The sequence below is a fragment of the Lepisosteus oculatus genome, chromosome 12 (assembly GCF_040954835.1).
Source record: "Lepisosteus oculatus isolate fLepOcu1 chromosome 12, fLepOcu1.hap2, whole genome shotgun sequence".
Lineage (NCBI taxonomy): Eukaryota > Metazoa > Chordata > Actinopteri > Semionotiformes > Lepisosteidae > Lepisosteus > Lepisosteus oculatus.
The window spans coordinates 4,737,142-4,755,159 of record NC_090707.1 but is presented as its reverse complement, the minus strand read 5'-3'; the positions used below and the strand labels follow the sequence as shown (position 1 = coordinate 4,755,159).

Below are 18,018 nucleotides of genomic sequence, written 5' to 3'. Positions count from 1 at the left end.
TTGAATGAGGAAAGTGTCCTTGCATACCTTGAAATTAGATGACTAAGAGAGCCTGCTATGTAAAAGGGAGAAAAAATCAGCATTATTAATCCACATTAATGTGCAGGAATTGGCTCTCATAGTTTACCAGCAACAGTAGCTTGAAAACACACTGACTGCTTTTGATTTAAGTTGATTTACTGTCCATCTTTAGCACGTATGCACCATTGCCACCTATTTGTAAAGTGAGACTGGGATATTTATCACTACCAAATAGAATCATTTGATCTTTCTGGGAGAAGGTCTCGGACGAGGACATCTCATTCTGTTTTGTGCGGTTTACAGGTAAATCAAGCTCTCCCGATGACAGAGTGCTGTAGATGTTTGGACTAATTTAGAGAATGCACTATACAAAGGGTGTTTTAGAAACACTTTATATCTTGTTCAATGTATGAATACATTACAAGCCAGTTCTGGTGTATAATGGCAGAGATGATTTATTCTTTAGCTTGCAGAAACCCAATCCATGGGTACTGTACAGGTATGTGTTTCTGGTCTAACTTGTTTTCGTCTAACGTGTTTTACAGTTTTTATATACTCACACTCAGCTCCTGAAATGCCTACATCCATCTCTGAGGGCACTGCAGTAAAAGTCAAATCCCCTGATTACTCTGGGCTTTGTTAGGAATTCAGGGATGCTTTCTAGCTGGGGTAAAGACCAAGTTTTATTGAGAAGCTTAAAAAGCTGACAGGGAAATAGAGGACTTGAATATTTTACTGCAGGAGATGACATGAATGGAAAGTAAAAAATTAGAAGAGATGGATCAATCTGAATGAATCTTTATTACATGGAATGACACAGTATATAGGACTTTTTTCTTACTATGAAAGAGTAGAAAGTATCTTTGTTTGCTTACCTAATCATTATATTTCTTCTGTATAAAGCAATAAAATATGGAAAATGTAGCAAAGAAACATTTCTTTATGACTCAGCTCATTGGTTTTGAATTTGTTCACAGGAAAGCTGTGTAAGATGCAGCATTTGTGCTATAAAAAAGTCAGTTTTGGAAGTTAAGAAGCAGGCTTGTCTTTTGACACTTTTGTTTTGCAATATGAAAGGCAAGTGAACAAAGAACTTTAGATAAACTGCTCTTGAAAGGACTCCTTTAAACCCTAGGTTTCTGTCACAAGATCTAGAAATGTCTTTACCACAGTACCCTTATTCAGAGAATTTGTTCCATAGTGGTGCTGGCACCTACTCACTCTGCTGCTGTGGATCCTTAACCCAGTAAGAACATTATATCATAACCTGATTACAGCTGCCCTTGATTCTGAACACTGCTTCATGTTTGCTCTCATTTTGAAGTGCAAGAGGAAAAGAAAGGGCACGCCTGAAGACGTCCCCAGATGACGAGCCGTATTCCCCTTCAGTCTTGTAAGATGCTGTGGCCTCTCCCCTCTGTAAGAAAGCATGTGCACGCCGCAGAAGAGCTGAATGGCCTCTTCTTGGCTGTGTACTTGAGTTCTGCACTTAGGAGGTTGTGATTCACAGACTACAGCAGGCTTGCGGTGGTGCCACGCCACTCTCCTTGGCATCGGCTGTGTTTCCTGCTCAGAAACGGGGAAGGGCTGTGGGAGTGCGCAGAGTGAAAAAAGCTCCCGTGTAGGCTGGGTGAAAAGAGTGGGGAATCTTTCTGATAGTACTTTCCAACCACTCTCACGGCTTTTTTTTTTTAAATTGCTTTGCTTGTCTCGTAATCGTTTTCATCTTAGAATATTTCAAGTGCATTGGCTAACAAAAAAGAAAAAGAAAATGAAAACTGAGCAAGTGCAACGTACTATTCAGTCTAATCGTCTTTTTTTTCCAAATATAAGTATTCGTATATGAAGCAGTATGGCAATAAGCGAATAACTTTCCCACTTTCTGTCACGAGAGCTGTCTGGCTCTTTCTATTAATATTTTACTATAATCGTTATACTGTAACAGACACAGATCTTATCTGCTTGCCACTGCATGTCCACAACCTTGAAATGTACTTGTTTCTGGAACCGATGCCCTTCAGACACCTTCAAGACACGGCTGGATGAAATTGTTGGAGTAACAGTCTACTGACAACAAAATGAAGGAAAGAGACAGAGTGGTCTCCACTTTGATGTTCTTTGGAGAATATTAGGGCTTAAATTTCATTTTATTATTCTGTGTCAAGTCCAGTTTAAAGGGCACCTTCAGTAATTCCGTGTTTGAGGGGCAACTGGCACAGCGCTTGCTAGTACTTTGTTATATAACGTAGTCTAGCTGATCCTCATAGGACCTTGTTTGTTTTCTTGAGGTCTGCTTAATTACATCATTCAGCAAACAGTGGGTGCCATTGAGAAACAAAAGTGTATTATCATGTGGCCTAAAAAGCAACTTTGAAAATATTACCTCTTGTGAGATTTCTTGGAATAGAAAATAACTCTGACAAAATCCAATAGCCAGGAAAACGGGTCAGAATGTTTACTGATTACATGTTGAAACCGCAGAGTAAATAATCTTCTGTTTGTGAAGCTGGGCTGTGACAATGTCTGTCCTTTGTGGTCTCATCTTTGCACTGTGCTTACTGTAATGTTTCAGTGTCTCCGCGTTATGACAGCTAAAAATATCTCTGCTTCAGATGCCTCACTTATCATTTTTCTGACTCCCTTTCAAATGCCAGGCTAGGTCCAGTAAGGTCAGTTCACAGACGACGTACCTGATGGTAGGTCATTCTTTGTGTCTTCACAGGGACCAGTTATCACAAATTCCTGGAGTTTTAAAATTCAGAGCAGCACTTGGTAAATTTATCAGCCATTTCTCTGTACGTGAAGCACTGTGTACAGATCCATCAACACCCTGTAAGAAGGAAGAAACAAAAGAGTGAACCGTATTTCTGTTGCTTGGCTGGTCTTTTCTGTTGCCTGCTGTATTATAATTAAATGTGCTGCGTCCAGTGGGTCTGTTTTTCATGAAAAATGAAACTAAACAGCTTGACTGGTATAATTCTCAGAATGTGGAAAGTAACATTGGACAGAAAAGTCACATTTATTGCCAGATTAGTGTTCTGTTAGCAATCGTTTATTGGTTACTGAGTGTGCACAGTGCAGAACAGTCTCTACAGGGAATCATTTTTCCCAAAAGGAGAGAATCCTTCATTCCTGATGAGTATCACTTGTGCTGTCTTAATTAGATGCAGGAGGTGTGCAGTGAAAAGGAGCTGAAATTGCTCTTTCCACACTTTACTCTGTAAACCGAATAAATAGAGTAGTGGTGCCAGTTGAGGTTCTTTGACTTCTTTGAGGCAGTATGTGTCCTGTGGGGAAAAAAAATCCTTTAAATGATTTCCTCAGGTAAGCACGGTCTATTTCGTCCCTCAAGCCTTTTTTTTTCCATTGGAATGAGCGATTGTATGCATTTCGGATTTGGGTTCCATCAAAAACATTTAGGATTTGCAGCGTTTTTAGGTACACTAGTGAAAAAGCAATAAAAGCAAATACCACTTTTAAACTGCTGACTTCAGTCGAGAGAACAGTCTTGATGTCTGTGTATTTTCCTTTGTCAAAATGCATTTTCTCCCCCCACCCTCCCTCTCCGGCAGCAGCGTTCTGCATCCAGAGTCTCGCCAGATCTTCAGTGTAGCTGATGACCCTAATTAGTCCAGAAGGATGGCACTCTGCGCAGTGAGAATTGCTCTGGCGTGGTGAGCTGACACAGACTCTCAGCTCTCCTTTACTAGGCGAGATTATTAATCTCTGGCCTTTTATTTTCCTGCTCTTTTTTGCTTCTCAAGTGTTCAGGCTACGAAGTCTTTTACTTCTGCTTTGTCTTTTCGCCAGATGTGAAATGGTCCATATAATCAAACCACTGAACCAGTCAGATTGCTCATTGAGATGAGAACTTTTATGCGGATATATATTTATATGCTGCCAGACATGACTTTTTTAAATTGTTTTAACATCCTATTTATTTCCCAGCGCTTATACCTCTAAATGACAGTATCTTCTCTCCTGAGTGATGCTTGTTTTGAGAGCAGGAGCAAATGACCTATTTTTGCTCCCAGTAACACTGACACTACAGCCCATATGTCTGGGGAAATGGGAGGTGGAGCCCAACTGTGACTGAAAGGAGTAGATGTTAAAAATAAAGGCTGCGTCTGTGATCTGGCTGGCTATAAAGTATGTTTGCTTTATTCTCTTCATGTGTTTTTACTGTAATGTTTCACTTTCTCTGGGTTTTGGCATCTAAAAATATCCGCGTCTGTCCTCTGACTGGCGCAGAAGCATGTTTGCTCTCATTCTGTTCATGTGCTCATAGTTCAAAAAAGAAACTGGCGGCTTTGTGATGCGCATTTCGAACAAAGCTTCTGCCTCTGTTGCTTCCAGGCTTTTTCATGGATTTGCAGTGGTAAGTTTTATTTAACCATAACTGGCCACTCCAAAACTTGTGGGTATAAAAGAGGAAGCACATCAGAAACATAAGCAATCTTTTTTCCTCCTGTGTGAATACAGTGCTTGTTTTTTTGAGTACATTCCTTCATGGTCTGGTGCTTATTAAGAGGGGTTCACTCACTATTCCAAGTGGTTAAGAAGTTCTGTAAGCTGATTCTTATGTAAGTGTTACAGTCCAGAATGTGAAATATCCGTTTCAGGCATTTTTTCAAAAGTGTACAGTTAATGATTCACTCCTTGTTTTAAAATAAAGAATAATTTGATTGATAGCTAGATTTTAAAATAGGCAGTGTAAGACTGCTGTGGAGATGCAAAATGTGTATTTTTTTACAGCTGATTAGTGAGTCAGTTAAATGCAAGTAGTGTCGGGTTTAAAGACTCAAAGTGCTGCCATTACCTGCTAACAGGCTTAAGGCCAGAAAAAAAGAAAAGAAAGAGATGAGTGTTTTATTTGATAAAGGAAGCTCAGTTCTCTCTGGAAAATGTATTTACCTTGCTTTCTTAAATGAGGTGATAATTATTGCAGCTTGTCAGTATCTAGGGCTAAAGCTATACGTCACTCTCACTAATAAATCAAGCCCTCTGGGAAAGAGAAAATCCTTTTTCCATGACGACACTCTTCTGCAGAACTAAGCTTTTATTCCTTGATGGTCTACATCAACAAGTAACCTTTTTTTTTTGGAAACATCATGCTGTTTTTCATGTTTATCAGATTCCTGCTATTGCTTAGTCCTAGGATTCAAGGATTGGATCCTGATTATATATTGTCTTATGTAACATGAAACAATTGGGTTAAACACAAAATAGATATTTTTTACCTATATCATCATCTGTATGCCTGCCATTACCCACAATTAAATGTGTAATATAATGAACTTACCATTAGCAACAAATACAAAGTGCTTGACAGTAAAGCAAAAATGTTTTGACATTGCAGTCCCAGTACTTTTGGAGTGCATTGTATAGGTATTATTTTCCTTTTATAATCTGAAACAAACTGTCCATCATCAACAAAATTCAACCCATAGAATAGCTGTTAAATCGTAAGGTTGCTAGCTATTCAAATTCTTGTTAATAATGTAGGCTCATGGTTGACTCATGTGTCCTGTGATCAGAGCACAGAGACAGAGACTGAAGTGTGTTTCCACTCCCGAAGCACTAAGCCGGATTGTGGGTTAAAGAGTTCATCTTCCAGAAGAACATAAGAAAGCTTACAATAAAACGAGGTGATCAAGGTCCGTCTAGATCAGGGGTACCCAGCTTTTTTTAATGTAAGATCTACTTTTTCATTTGCCAGTCCAGTGTGATCTAGCAGTGCGAATTTGAAGCTGATATAGGAAAACCAGACTGTGGGCACATCAGTACAATAACAATAGCCATCATTTTAATGACAGAAAATTGAGGCAAGTGTATCTTGTTACAGTGAACAAGTACAGTAATGTTCCCCATTTTAGAAAAAAGAATATCCTACAGCACCTTAATGTGAGCATTGGTACTGAGAAGCTTACTTGAGAACACCTGTAATTTTCTGATACGTGTTGACACTGCTGATCATGATGACACTTTGATGACACTTTGTCCTTGCAGCTCGACATTCAGGTCATTCAGCAGTTCAGTCAGGTCTGTGAGGAACGTTAAATCCAGAAGCCACTGGTCATCCTCTAATTGGGCATATTCACCGTGTTTAGACGACTTGAGAAACTCTTTGATTTCAGACAACAGCTGTCTGAACCTCGCCAAAAATTTTTGTTTTTGAAATCTCCAAACAGCAAGTCAGCAGCCTCGGCAAACGCCTTTTTAATTCTCGATCCCTGAATGACTTTTTGTGTTGAGCCAGGACGTGGCTCACACGGAACTGTGCGATGATTGCAGCTTTCCCTCATATATTGGGCCTCGTGAAAGCCGGCTGCTGTTAGTTGAGATTTTAATTTTTCCACTTTCCTTTACCGTAACTCACTTTTAGCGGGAAAGTCCACAGCATACGTTTTGTGTGCAGTTTTGAAATGGTGTTCTATATTTCCCTTTTTCGCGTAGATGCTAGTATTGCAGATTTGAGTGCTCTCATTCCTTGTGGTAACGGTAGGTTTTCGGTCTCTTTGCTTCATCATTTTCGCTCAAAGTCTACAACTATCAAATAGGCAATCAAACTGATCAAATTGCTGGTCAGTCTGTTTCGCTCCAGTATGCACTGTGGGGTTCGTGAGGCAATAACCAAGAGACCGTTCTTGGGTAGCGCAACACAACACTATTTACGGAGTTCCTGTACCCTTTTTTTCAGTGTCAGCCAGCACTCAGGGAAGAGAGACTTTTACAACCCATTCAACAAGGGATAAACACACACAAGGACAGTAAAATGTTTGATATTACATGAATAGATCTGAATGAATTTTTAGGCTATCAAAAAAAGTAAATAGTCAAATAGCCCATATATTTTTTGCCAAGCATCGACTGTCTTATTCGATCGACATAGATCGATCTACTGGTTGGGCGCCCCTGGTCTACATCATTTCATTTCTGCTCGCAAATCGAACTGAGGATCTCATCCAGCTGTTTCTTAAAAGCAGCCAGGGTTTTGTCCTTCATTGCATGATTATTCCAGATGCCCACAGCCGCTTGTGTATTAAATTGCCTCCAGTTTTCAGTTTACTTCCTTAAATTAACTCCTCGTCCTCTGGTTCCTGCTCCTCTCTGTTTCATGTTTCAGTTTTGAAACGTATCCACTTAAAGTCTTCACAATACTTGATGACAGATAGTATAAAACACTTTTCTTGGATCAGTCAGAGTGACAAATGATGAGTAGTCATGTTGTTACTGTACACTTTCAACCTCATCTGTTTACTTGGGCAAACCCTGTTGGTGTGGCATGCAACACTTTTTTAATTGGTTAAAGCAGACATTTGTTTTTGTAAGTAAAAAGTGATAAACCAGAAGCACAGTGCTTTGACATTTTTTCCTTATAGTTTATAAACAAATTAAACATGTCCTCATATCCTGCTTCATTTTGCAAGGTTCGAAGCACGTTTTTCTTTCTCAACTGCCAATTTCAGAAGAGCAAATTATACATGTGTTTGTGCAAGGTTAGTGATATACTGCAAACTGTGAGTTTATTCAACTATATTCTATTTTGTGTGACATTGTGTAGTGTGACAGCTGTGGACCCACTCTATTTTGGAAGTTGTGCTTTTGCACAGGCCATTTAAAGAACAATGACATGTTTTAGAGGTTTGTGATTGAATGCCAGACTCTTTCCATTGCGATTTTCAGTGCAGAAGGAGGGCCACATCAGTCATCAGTGCATACACACTCCACTCACTTCCCAACCAGGGATACCCGCTGCTCATCCACCAGCACATGGGTGGGTCCTGCCAGCTGCAGGCCTTGTGATCGGAGACCGGCCCCTTCCGCCATCTTCTTGGAAGACGCCAAGAGAAGCCAAAAGCAAACCTCAGTCGACAATCTCATCAACATGAACTGCTCTGGCAAACTGAAGATGTTATAGATGTTATGTGGTCTGCCAATACCGTGTCAGCCACATTGTATTGGCCACAAAGAATTATAAAGGTTAAATCCAACTTCTAAAACATCACGTTTCAGCTGGAGAGTCTTCTTCAGCTGTGAGTAGTGCGCTCGGCATGGCTCTGCAGCCCGAACACTGTGTTTCTTTCCATTCCTCGTTGGGGAATTAATCTTGGCTTGTTCCTCTGCTGTGCCAAATGCCTCGTTTGAGTGCTCATCCTGATTTGACGTGTGTTCTTTCCATGTTAAATCTTCAGTGTACACATGAAAGAAGCACTTCTGAGTCTGTCAAAGTTCAGGTGATACAGACCTAGCCGTCACGAATAGACAGAATGTCACTGGTGTCCTCTGCCTGGTTTATATCACTTGTTCATCTGTATATTTACCATTCGTGTGCCGTGTTTAAGGTTTCCTGCTGTTGGGATCACCATGGCAACATGGAACTGAAGAGTTCAATGAGGTACTAGCAGGGAAGATTTATTCTCGCATTCTGATATCAACTTGTAAAAACCCAGGTATTCTGCTTCAGAAATACATTAAAGAGAAGTGTGACTCTCAAATGTCTATTCCTGGAAGCAACAGCAAATAAATAAACAGGACAGTTATATTAAAATAGTTCAGGGTTTGCATGACTTATACTATATTATTTGTTTCTGTCTATGTCAATGGAGTCAATGGAGTGAACATACTGCTAATAAAGGCGCCAGTAAGAAAGAGCAACATTCCATTCATATCAATACTTTTATTCCTAATAAACAATTTTGGGTCTTGAGATGAATTTTTCATGCCTCTCAATTTTTTCTACCTTGGTTTGACATATATTTAAACCGATGACAACTCTTTGTCTTGAAATCAAGAGCGTCCCCCGGGAATAAAGACATGACTGTTGTAACATCTGAACAGATTCTGTCATCTGAGGAGGGAGGTTGTAAAGAGTTGAAAGAGGAAGTGGGAATCAGAACCGGCCTGTGTTTCAGTCAGATCTGTTGGTCACAATGAAAAACAAGGTTCCCAGAGTTAGAAAGGAGATGAGTGTTGTGTGCTAGCTGTTAACATCAAAGGGTAACTCAGCACCTTCAAACATGTGGTTACTGAGTGTAAAGAGGCTATATTGAGAATGACTTTGAATCTTTTTGAAGTGGTAGATAAATTGAAAACATTTTTTTGTACTTCAATGGGTGCACCTTTATTTATTCTTCAAAGGTGCTATTTGGATTTTGACATTTAGAGCTGCTGACTAAAGTATTACACATACATCTCTGTCATGTCTGACTTATTGTATTCTCTGTAATGTATGCTTTCACGCTTTCAAAAGGTGAAAAATATAAATAAAGAAGCATGTTTTGTAGTGGACAAGTTGTCCTACCGTGATGCCAAATATAAAACCCAAAAGGTTTCAATGAAATACTTACGTTTAAGATAAAAAAGGGAGGTCTCTTTCTGCGCTAAACTAGTTGCATTCAATATACAGAACACAATCTGTATTTCTGAGTCTTCAGTATGTGTTTATCAAACTTGTAGGGCTGCTGCCCATGATATAAAATGTATATTTTAAAAATCTTTTGAGCCTTAGGTTTTAAAACTGCTGATATCTTTCATTGGATGTGCTTTATCTGACGGACTTTTATGGAGGCTGTGTTCCTCTTTTGAGATTTAAACTATTTAAATGTTGTCATATCTTTTCATGAATCAAATAATAAACTATGACTGGAGACGGATTTAATTTAAAACCCTACTCTTCCTCTTCCTTTTTTCTTTAGGACGTCGTTAAAGTTTTTCCTTGACTTCCCTACTGTTTGTTCCCATGACATCACTGGAAGCATTTCCGAAGCAGTATAGATCGCGAATGGCCTTTTTCTGCTTTCAGTTCTCACCTGTACTAGGCCTTGCGTATTTCAGTCTTCTGAATAAAACTGCACGGCTGAAAAGTACAGCTTGCCTCATGTTTATGATGGTAGATGGCAATCTCTGTCTAGTAATTCTTAAACGAATTCATGAGCAGCATTTGGCTTTCCCTGGAGTGATAGCATTAACTCCAATGACTTGCATTAAGCATCAATACATGTACTGTACCTTTACAATAGACAGAGAGAGTAAACACTGAACTGAATTGTATCAGGGCCAAAGTTATTGTTGGCTTTACAATGCCTCCATTTTCTTGCCTGCTCTTGTATCTATTTGGCAATTCCAATGAAAGACGTTGCTGTGGCTGTACTCAAACTGTTATGTTTAGTGGTATCAGTGTTTCAGACATGCATCGGGATTCGATCACGGTCACTCGGGGGCTCAGAGTGGACAGTGCGCCATTCCCTAGACAGCAGACACCCCCGCTGTGACACAAGACAGAGTCTCCAGCTGGCACCGTCCTCCAGATGAGACGTAAAACCGAGGTCCTGACTCTCTGTGGTCATTAAAAATCCCAGGGCGTTTCTCGAAAACAGTAGGAATGTTACCCTGGCTCCCTGGCCAAATTTCCCTCTGGCCTTTACCAGTCATGGGCTCCTAATCCCACCTGTGAAATAGCTTCATCACTCTGCTCTCCTCCCCACTCAGAGCTGGTGTGTGGGGAGACTACTGGCGCACTCTGGCTGCTGTCGCATCATCCAGGTGTAGCTGCATGCTGGTAGTGGTGGAGGGGGTCCCCATTACCTGTAAAGCGCTTTGAGTGGAGTGTCCAGAAAAGTGCTATAGAAGTGTAAGAATTATTATAGCAATTATTAACACTTGCTCTCTTTGCACTGCATGGGGAGCTATGGGAAACAGCACTCCTCCTTTCTCTCCACCTGAAGTCAGTCTCCTTATCTCTCCCTGGTGAGTAACACACCTCTGTAACTAACAGGGCAATAAACCTTCTGACTGTGTAGCTGCAAATCTCCTTCATGCCTGCTCTCTGTTGCAGTTCTCTTCGCAAAGCTGGTGTGAGGCTGATTAGCCACAGTACATGGATCAGAGCAATGTCCTTCCCTTTACCTTTTGCACTACAGAAGTAGGCACTACAGGTTTAACAGTGGTTTGGTGTGTTTTTTATCCAGTTTTTGCATTGGAGCAATAAAGGCAGTGGTCTGGCACCTGGAACCTCCTCATCGTCTGTCAGGGTGCTTCAAGAATACTACATGTTGGCAGGAGCATTTGTTTTGGTGTGCAGTAATACACAATGTCTGTTCCATGCTCTGCAAAGCCAGCTGCACATGACTGGAGCAATGCGGCGCACAGTACAATGTGGTCCATTGTATCAGCAACGAAGCCTGCGGAGACATTTTATGATGGTGTTGTTTCATTGCCCAGCATATGAGTTTTTCTTTTTGGATGACAAAATAATTAAGCACCTCTTTCTCTGACAGAGGAGGGTCACATTTCAGTGTGGAACTCAAAGGTCATTTGCTCAGAAGCTCAGGAGTGAGAAGGCATTGAACTGAATGAGACAGAGCAGAATAAAACCGGAACTATTTTGACACCAAATATTGACACAGACGTAGTGTTGCTGAATGAAATTTATGACAGTGTTGCCAATCATTAACAGCATACTAGAACAGTGTTGTACCTGAAAATTTGCTTGCTTATACCTCAGTTGCAAGTGATGAAAGACCTGATGTAAGACCCCGGCAAAACTTAAATAGTGACTTTGAAGCAATTTGTAAATGTTGGCCAGGGTATTCGCAGGCTGCTTGATTTGATGGATCTCTGGGAGATCTTCACAAACAGGGATTTTCTTTATGAAGAAAAGAACCTGCCTGGCTCATATTCTGCCATCTACACAGATATACCAACACAGTTCGCTGAGCTTTCCAGCTGCCTTTTAAAAAATCCATGAACGTTTATGACACCCTGAGAAAACAGCATCGTTGAGCCACAATGCGAAGCCCCACCCTCATCTTAAGTGTGTGATGGTGCAGACCAGAGGGCACATGTTTCTCACGTCTCTGCGATAGACTAAAATAGCAACCACATGATTGTTGGACATTCTAGTGTTTGCTGATACTTAAAATAAGCATAGAATAAGATGGCCTTTAACTGTTAACTTACATTTAGTTCAGCGATATAATTGAGCAACTTGTGGCATTCTGACCTGTAAAAAAAAAAGTTGATTGCTTTGCCTGTTTTACTTTTCATTGTCTTTTTTCAATTGTTAGTTGTATCCATTCAATTTATGTGAGTTCTGGTTTTCTGATATTAGATCACTATTCAACATGTCGAGAAAATGTTCCAGGTACTGACAAGTGGGAGCAAGAAAGGGCGTGAGTATTGGGCAGGTTCAAATTGATTTGGGACCGAGGTGCCAAAGAATTGGATTAAATCACAGGGTTGTTTAGCTTGTTCAATATTCCCATAATCCTTTGTGTTCCTTTTCTCACTTTTAAATGCACATGTTTTCACTGTTTACCGTGTTAACTTTGTCAATCATACAGACCAAATGTGTAGAAAATAGCTATTTTTTCATTCACACTACACCTGTGATTTTAAGATTTGGTGTGCCCAAACTGTCAGCAGACCTGCCCCTCCGTGAGCTGGTGTGTGGTGGTGTTACCTGAGCTGAAACTGGCCTCAAGGTTCATATTCCCTGTCCAGGCTCACCTTGAGTAAGGGGGCAGCACGTATACTAAAATTGGAACGATACAGAGAAGGGGGTCGAACCAAGGGCTGTGGGCCCTGTACAGGGACTGAAGTGGGGATCCCTGTTCCCCGACCCCCTGCTCCACAGTTTCAGTGCCGGGACAGGGAAATGGACAACAGCAAGTGGGCTTGGAGGGGCTCTTTCATCGCGCAAATCCAGCCCCGGCATCCACTTGCACTGATTGGACAATGGATAATCACTTCATTCGGAAAGTTTTTATTGGAGGATGGTTTGATCATTTGTCAGAACATTTACTGATTGTGGGATGAAATAAAGTTTATTTAGAAAGAAAAAAAGGGGGTCGAGCCACACCACAAGATTAGAGCTCTGCAGACTGATCTGTGTTTCTCGAGGGGTGAGACAGAACAGGACTTGATGAACTAGAGGTGGAAGGTCTGTGGGGGATAGAAAGGATTATTAAAGACATAATAGGCATGAATGCTGGAAAAGTCTGAGTGTGTCTTATATGTACAGTTATATTGTGCCTCTGAGGATCTTAAAAGCCAGTTGAATCATTTGGCTACATATGGGCATAGACTTTCTGGAAGCATGCGATGCTGGAAAATTTAAGTTATTGAAATTTGATGGGGAAGTCTGTTTTTAAAGACGGCACACTAGAGGGCTCCGAATGTAATGGTAACTTCGTCCATGTGCACTCTGGGGTCTCCCATTTTACTTCCTTTATCGTCAGAGGTAATTAACAGCATATATGCAAATAATGTTTTATATGCACATTCACAAAAAGCTAATAGGTTGAGACGCGATGTAAATTCTGGAGCAGTTTTGTACCATTTAGCAGCAGAGTGTAGTGAGGCTGCATGTCTGGATTGGGTTTGTATACAAAAAAAGGGTTTGTATACTACAGTTCAGTGCAGTTCCTAATAAACTGCTACAGCAAATCTTGCACACCTCTGTCCCAGTACGTAACATTTCCAAGTGATAGAGTTTGCAAATTAAAGATCCTTAAATAAAAGGTTTATAGAAGTCATATGGTTTTTCTGAACCCACACAGTTCCATTTTGTATTTAGATACTCTGGGATTGTTGAACCCCTTCCAACAGAGGTAGTGAATATTCTACCCTGGAGCCGCCTAGAATATAGGGTTGTGGGAGTGAGGGACCACACTGTCAGACTGAATAAACTACAGGAAGAAGATTTTTTTTTATTTCAAACATAGAAAGATTAAAGCACCTAGTCAGGACCCTGAGAGTTCTGTTTGTGACAGAATGGCAATATGGAGTGAAATAGACGGATATGAAACAATTATGTAATTGTTTATGCTTTGAACCCAGTGTGGTAGAATATATTGTCAAGCTCCGAGTTTACAGTTAATATTGGCTGGACTGGAGGAATCTGTAGCACCTTGTCAACAACAACAACAATAATAATAATTTTTTCCATTTATACAGTGCTTTTCCTTCCAAAGGATTCCAAAGCATTTAGCAAATAGGAGAGGCAGCCAAGCTGCACCAGTATCCCCAGCTATTAGGAATGAGCTTTGTTTGTTTGTCATGAAGAGTCAAGGGTCTATCAGCATGGAAGCCCACTTCACTGCAATTCTTCTTCCAATGAGATGTTCTGGCAACCTATAGGGTCATTTTGTTTTTGTGTCCAGCAACTTAAGAGTCCATATAAGGTTATAACTTACCAAACGGATATAAATAGATTCGTCCAGTGGATAGATACTTTTGTATTGACCCTCTGCTGCGTAAACGTTTATCTGGTGTTTTGTAGTTTCCATGGGTGTCAAGTGCATGTGTCTGGCAGCTAGCACAGCACTGTGACCTGAAACTTCAAATAGAAGAATAGAAAAACTTTAATTTCTGGACGTAGTCTAGACTAGTGATGTGTAGATTTGAAATGCCATACTTGCTTGCTTGCAAATTCCCAATACCTAACAAACATTATTTAAGGCCACTTTATCCCATATTGTCCCATTCCATTTGAAAGGTGTGCTTAAAATATTTTGGCACAATTTTGTCTGCGTGCCACTTTGATGTATTTCTTAAACACTTCATCAAACACTTCTCTGGTTTTGCACTGTGCGACAATAAAAAATCAAATACAATGGGATATAAGAGCACTTTCACAATACAGTTGCTTCCAAAAATGTTCTGCCTGTACTCTTTTGTAGCTTGTCAGGTAGCATCTCTCCTGTTTAGTTTTTAAAATTGTACTTTTAGGGTTGAGCTTTGAAAGGCAGAAACATTCATATCCAGCTGACATTTCTTGCTGTTAAGCCTGATAGACATCAGATCTGTGCATATTTGTTGTGTACACTCCTGAGACACAGCTCTATCCTAGTGGAGTAGATCCCCTGTGTGTTTTTACAGCTGTAACTAGACCCACTGTTTTCAGTCAAACACCTCACAGAACTCCATCACACTGCACTGTAACAAAATAAATTCCCTTTAAAACAGCAGGATCTGATGTTTGCATGAGAACATAGTAATTACGAAGGTTCTGGAGGTGGCTGCTCTGCCTTCGTACTTGGTTTAATTTTCACTGACTTCTCTCACCAGTGAAAGAAGCCTCCGTGTCTCTGCACGGAGTTTGCATGGTCTCCGGGATTCCCCCCACAGTCCAAACTCATTCTTCTAGGTTCATAGGCTGCTGGGAAAACTGGCCCCTGCGTGTGCATTGGCTTGCCAGGACAGGCTCCAGTTTCCCCTGCCCCTGTACTGGACAATGCAGGTTAGAGAGTGAATGGATGGGTCCAGCTAGGACTTCTGCCACTCGAGTGCCCAGTACAGAGTCTGTCCTGTTCTAAATGTTTCCATGTGTTTCCAGTTGACCTGATATGAAGGGCGCTTTGTATTCTTTCTCCACTGTCACCTGGATCGTCATCGGAAGCTTGAAAACGCATTCTGCTGTGTTGCCCGTGATGTCAGACGAGTGTGCTGGGGGTCAGCCTTCTCTCCATGCCTGTTTTTTCAATCAGTCTGCTTACATTTCAGAATCACACTCTGTAACTATGCTTGCTTTGGTAGAGGGTTTTTTTTTTTTTTTTTTTTTAGTGAATAACATCATGCCAAACACATGTCTGCTGTATTCCATCAGAAATCCAAACAAAGGGAAGAGAAGAGACACGGAGATACTGTACAGCTCGGCGAATGTGCGAAAGTTAAGGCGACCTGATTGCCTGCAGGATTATCATCAGAACATCAAAGCCGGAATGGCGAGCCCTCTCTCCGAGATAATGGGAGAAAAAAGCAAACGGATGGCAGCGATATTGAAAATGTTCCTCTGCACCTTTGCAGAGTGCCTTTTCCGGGAACACTTTGACCTGAACGCCTGCTTGTTCCTTCCAGCTGGTGTCCAATGTCCTGATCTTCTCCTGTACCAATATCGTGGGGGTGTGCACTCACTACCCAGCGGAGGGGTCCCAGAGACAGGCCTTCCAGGAGACCCGGGAGTGCATCCAGGCCCGGCTCCACTCTCAGCGGGAGAACCAGCAGCAGGTGAGCCGCGCCGGGCCCGCGGAGGGCCGCCTGGGGGGGTCCCAGGTCCCAGACATCCGCGGAACGAGCCCCAGGCCTTTCTGTCCCCATGCCTGCGCGTGCCGTGTGGGGTAGGGGGGGGTCTTTCTGCAGCTGCAGTGCGAGGAGGGGGCAGCGGTCAGGCGCCCTCGTCACCCTCCTGCAGTGGCGCAGTTTGGGCACTCAAGCTTGGATTCGAAATATTCACCTCCTTTGTAACTAAAAGAAACGGGACATGATTGGAGGGGGTGGGGGGGGCTATCTTTATGCAAGGCACGGTGTGTGTTTTTGTGGACTAAAATACCTCAGAACTGTGGGGGCAGTTATTGGACGGATTCCAGGAGAAGATGATATTTGCTGTTTGATCCCTAAGATGTGGGCTGGTATGTAAATGAGGTCGCTGGTGGGAGATCCATTTTATTGCTTTCCCAGTATTAGCCACATTATTTCTCCCTGGAGCAGGGTCCTCTCTCCCTGCACCTGGAGGGAGAACTCCAGTCTTTGACACCTGAAGCTGCAGGTGCTGCGAGAGTATTGCGGGGACGCGCGCACACACACACACACACACTCACATATTTGTGTGTGCACTTTGCACTATGTGTAGCCTGTCTACAATATCTACTGTACGTCAGTGTCCTGTCTGTATTTGCACCGTGGACGAGGAGGAACGATGTTTCGTTCCACTGTATACTTGTAAATGGCTGGAGTGACAAATAAACGTGAACTTGAACTTGTTATTTAATTTAACAAATCACCTGCCCCGTGAATCACACCACAATTGTCCCCAGTCCCCATTCAAGATGAAAGGGTGAGTGGAGCTGTGACATGTGCTGTATCAGGGATTGGGGCTGTCATGGTGTTCTCACAGCTGGGCTGGACGTGTGTTTCTCAGGGCAGGGGCCTGAAACTCCTTCCTCTGCTTCTCCACTCAGGAGCGGCTCCTGCTGTCTGTGCTTCCTCGCCACGTTGCCATGGAGATGAAAGCTGACATTAACGCCAAGCAGGAGGATATGATGTTTCATAAGATTTACATCCAGAAACATGACAACGTGAGGTGAGTGGATTAGCGCCCAACATGGAGACATTTGAATGCATCCAACTTCAAAAGAGGAAACTTTGGAAAATAGTCTCATCACCTGTTTATTTACATGAAAGGTTTTCTTAGAAAGCCTTCAGCAGAACAGCAGCTGGGGATTCTTCTTTGTCAATTGCATTTTCAACAGAATATCTTCTCTTAAATTCACATCTGATCGGCCTGAGAGCCTTTACAGTCTCCTGGCCAGGTCACCTGGAATTCCAAGAGTTTTTCTGTTTAATATTGCGTGATGTTTAACTGCTAAAAGTTCAGCTCATTTTTTTTTCATTCGGTTGGTTTTTCCTGTGTTTGTAACATGTCGTGACAGGGCATGAAAGCAGTTTGCATGCCAGCACTGGCAGGGTGAAAGTCCCTCCAGGGCTTCCTGCATCCCATCTTTGCCTGGTTCCCTTTAAACATCCAGGCTCTCCATTTCCTCTCACTTTCTCTTTGTTTTCATGCCCAAACTTTACTTTTCATTTACTTTGAGGCTCAGGTCACTTTTTGTTCGTTATAGAAGAATAAACATGCATATGAATACGTTTCCTTAGCATATAGCAGGCTGCATTCGACTCACAGGCAAAGTCGAGTAGTTTGAGGTTCCCAGATTTCACCATGGGAAGACCCCAGAGCGCTAGAAGGGTGACCAATTTGTAAATACTAACACGGTTCCTGCTCATTAACTACATGCATGTTTTATAGGAATATAAATAAATGAAAGCTTTTCAATACATGATGTTATAAAGCTGCACCTACGTCTTTAATTCAGCATACGTGCCAATATTTCTGATGTTCAATCCAGCATTTTTACCAGCATTTGCGTGCAACTGCAGAGCTTTTTAATTGGAGTAGTGTTTGCATATTTCCTTTAATCGTTTTTTTCATTTAAATAC

At 41.6% G+C, this 18,018-nt stretch overlaps 1 protein-coding gene across 2 annotated transcripts in view; it reads left to right on the top strand.

Annotated features, from left to right (window-relative positions):
- The window catches only part of adcy5 (adenylate cyclase 5), a 94,001-nt gene that overhangs the window by 33,980 nt on the left and 42,003 nt on the right, over positions 1-18,018 (top strand). For both annotated transcript variants that reach the window (XM_015358457.2, XM_015358456.2), the window contains exons 2-3: positions 15,883-16,032; positions 16,983-17,104. In XM_015358457.2, the coding sequence (XP_015213943.1) occupies positions 15,883-16,032; positions 16,983-17,104 (272 nt within the window). The remainder of the gene's footprint in view (positions 1-15,882; positions 16,033-16,982; positions 17,105-18,018) is intronic.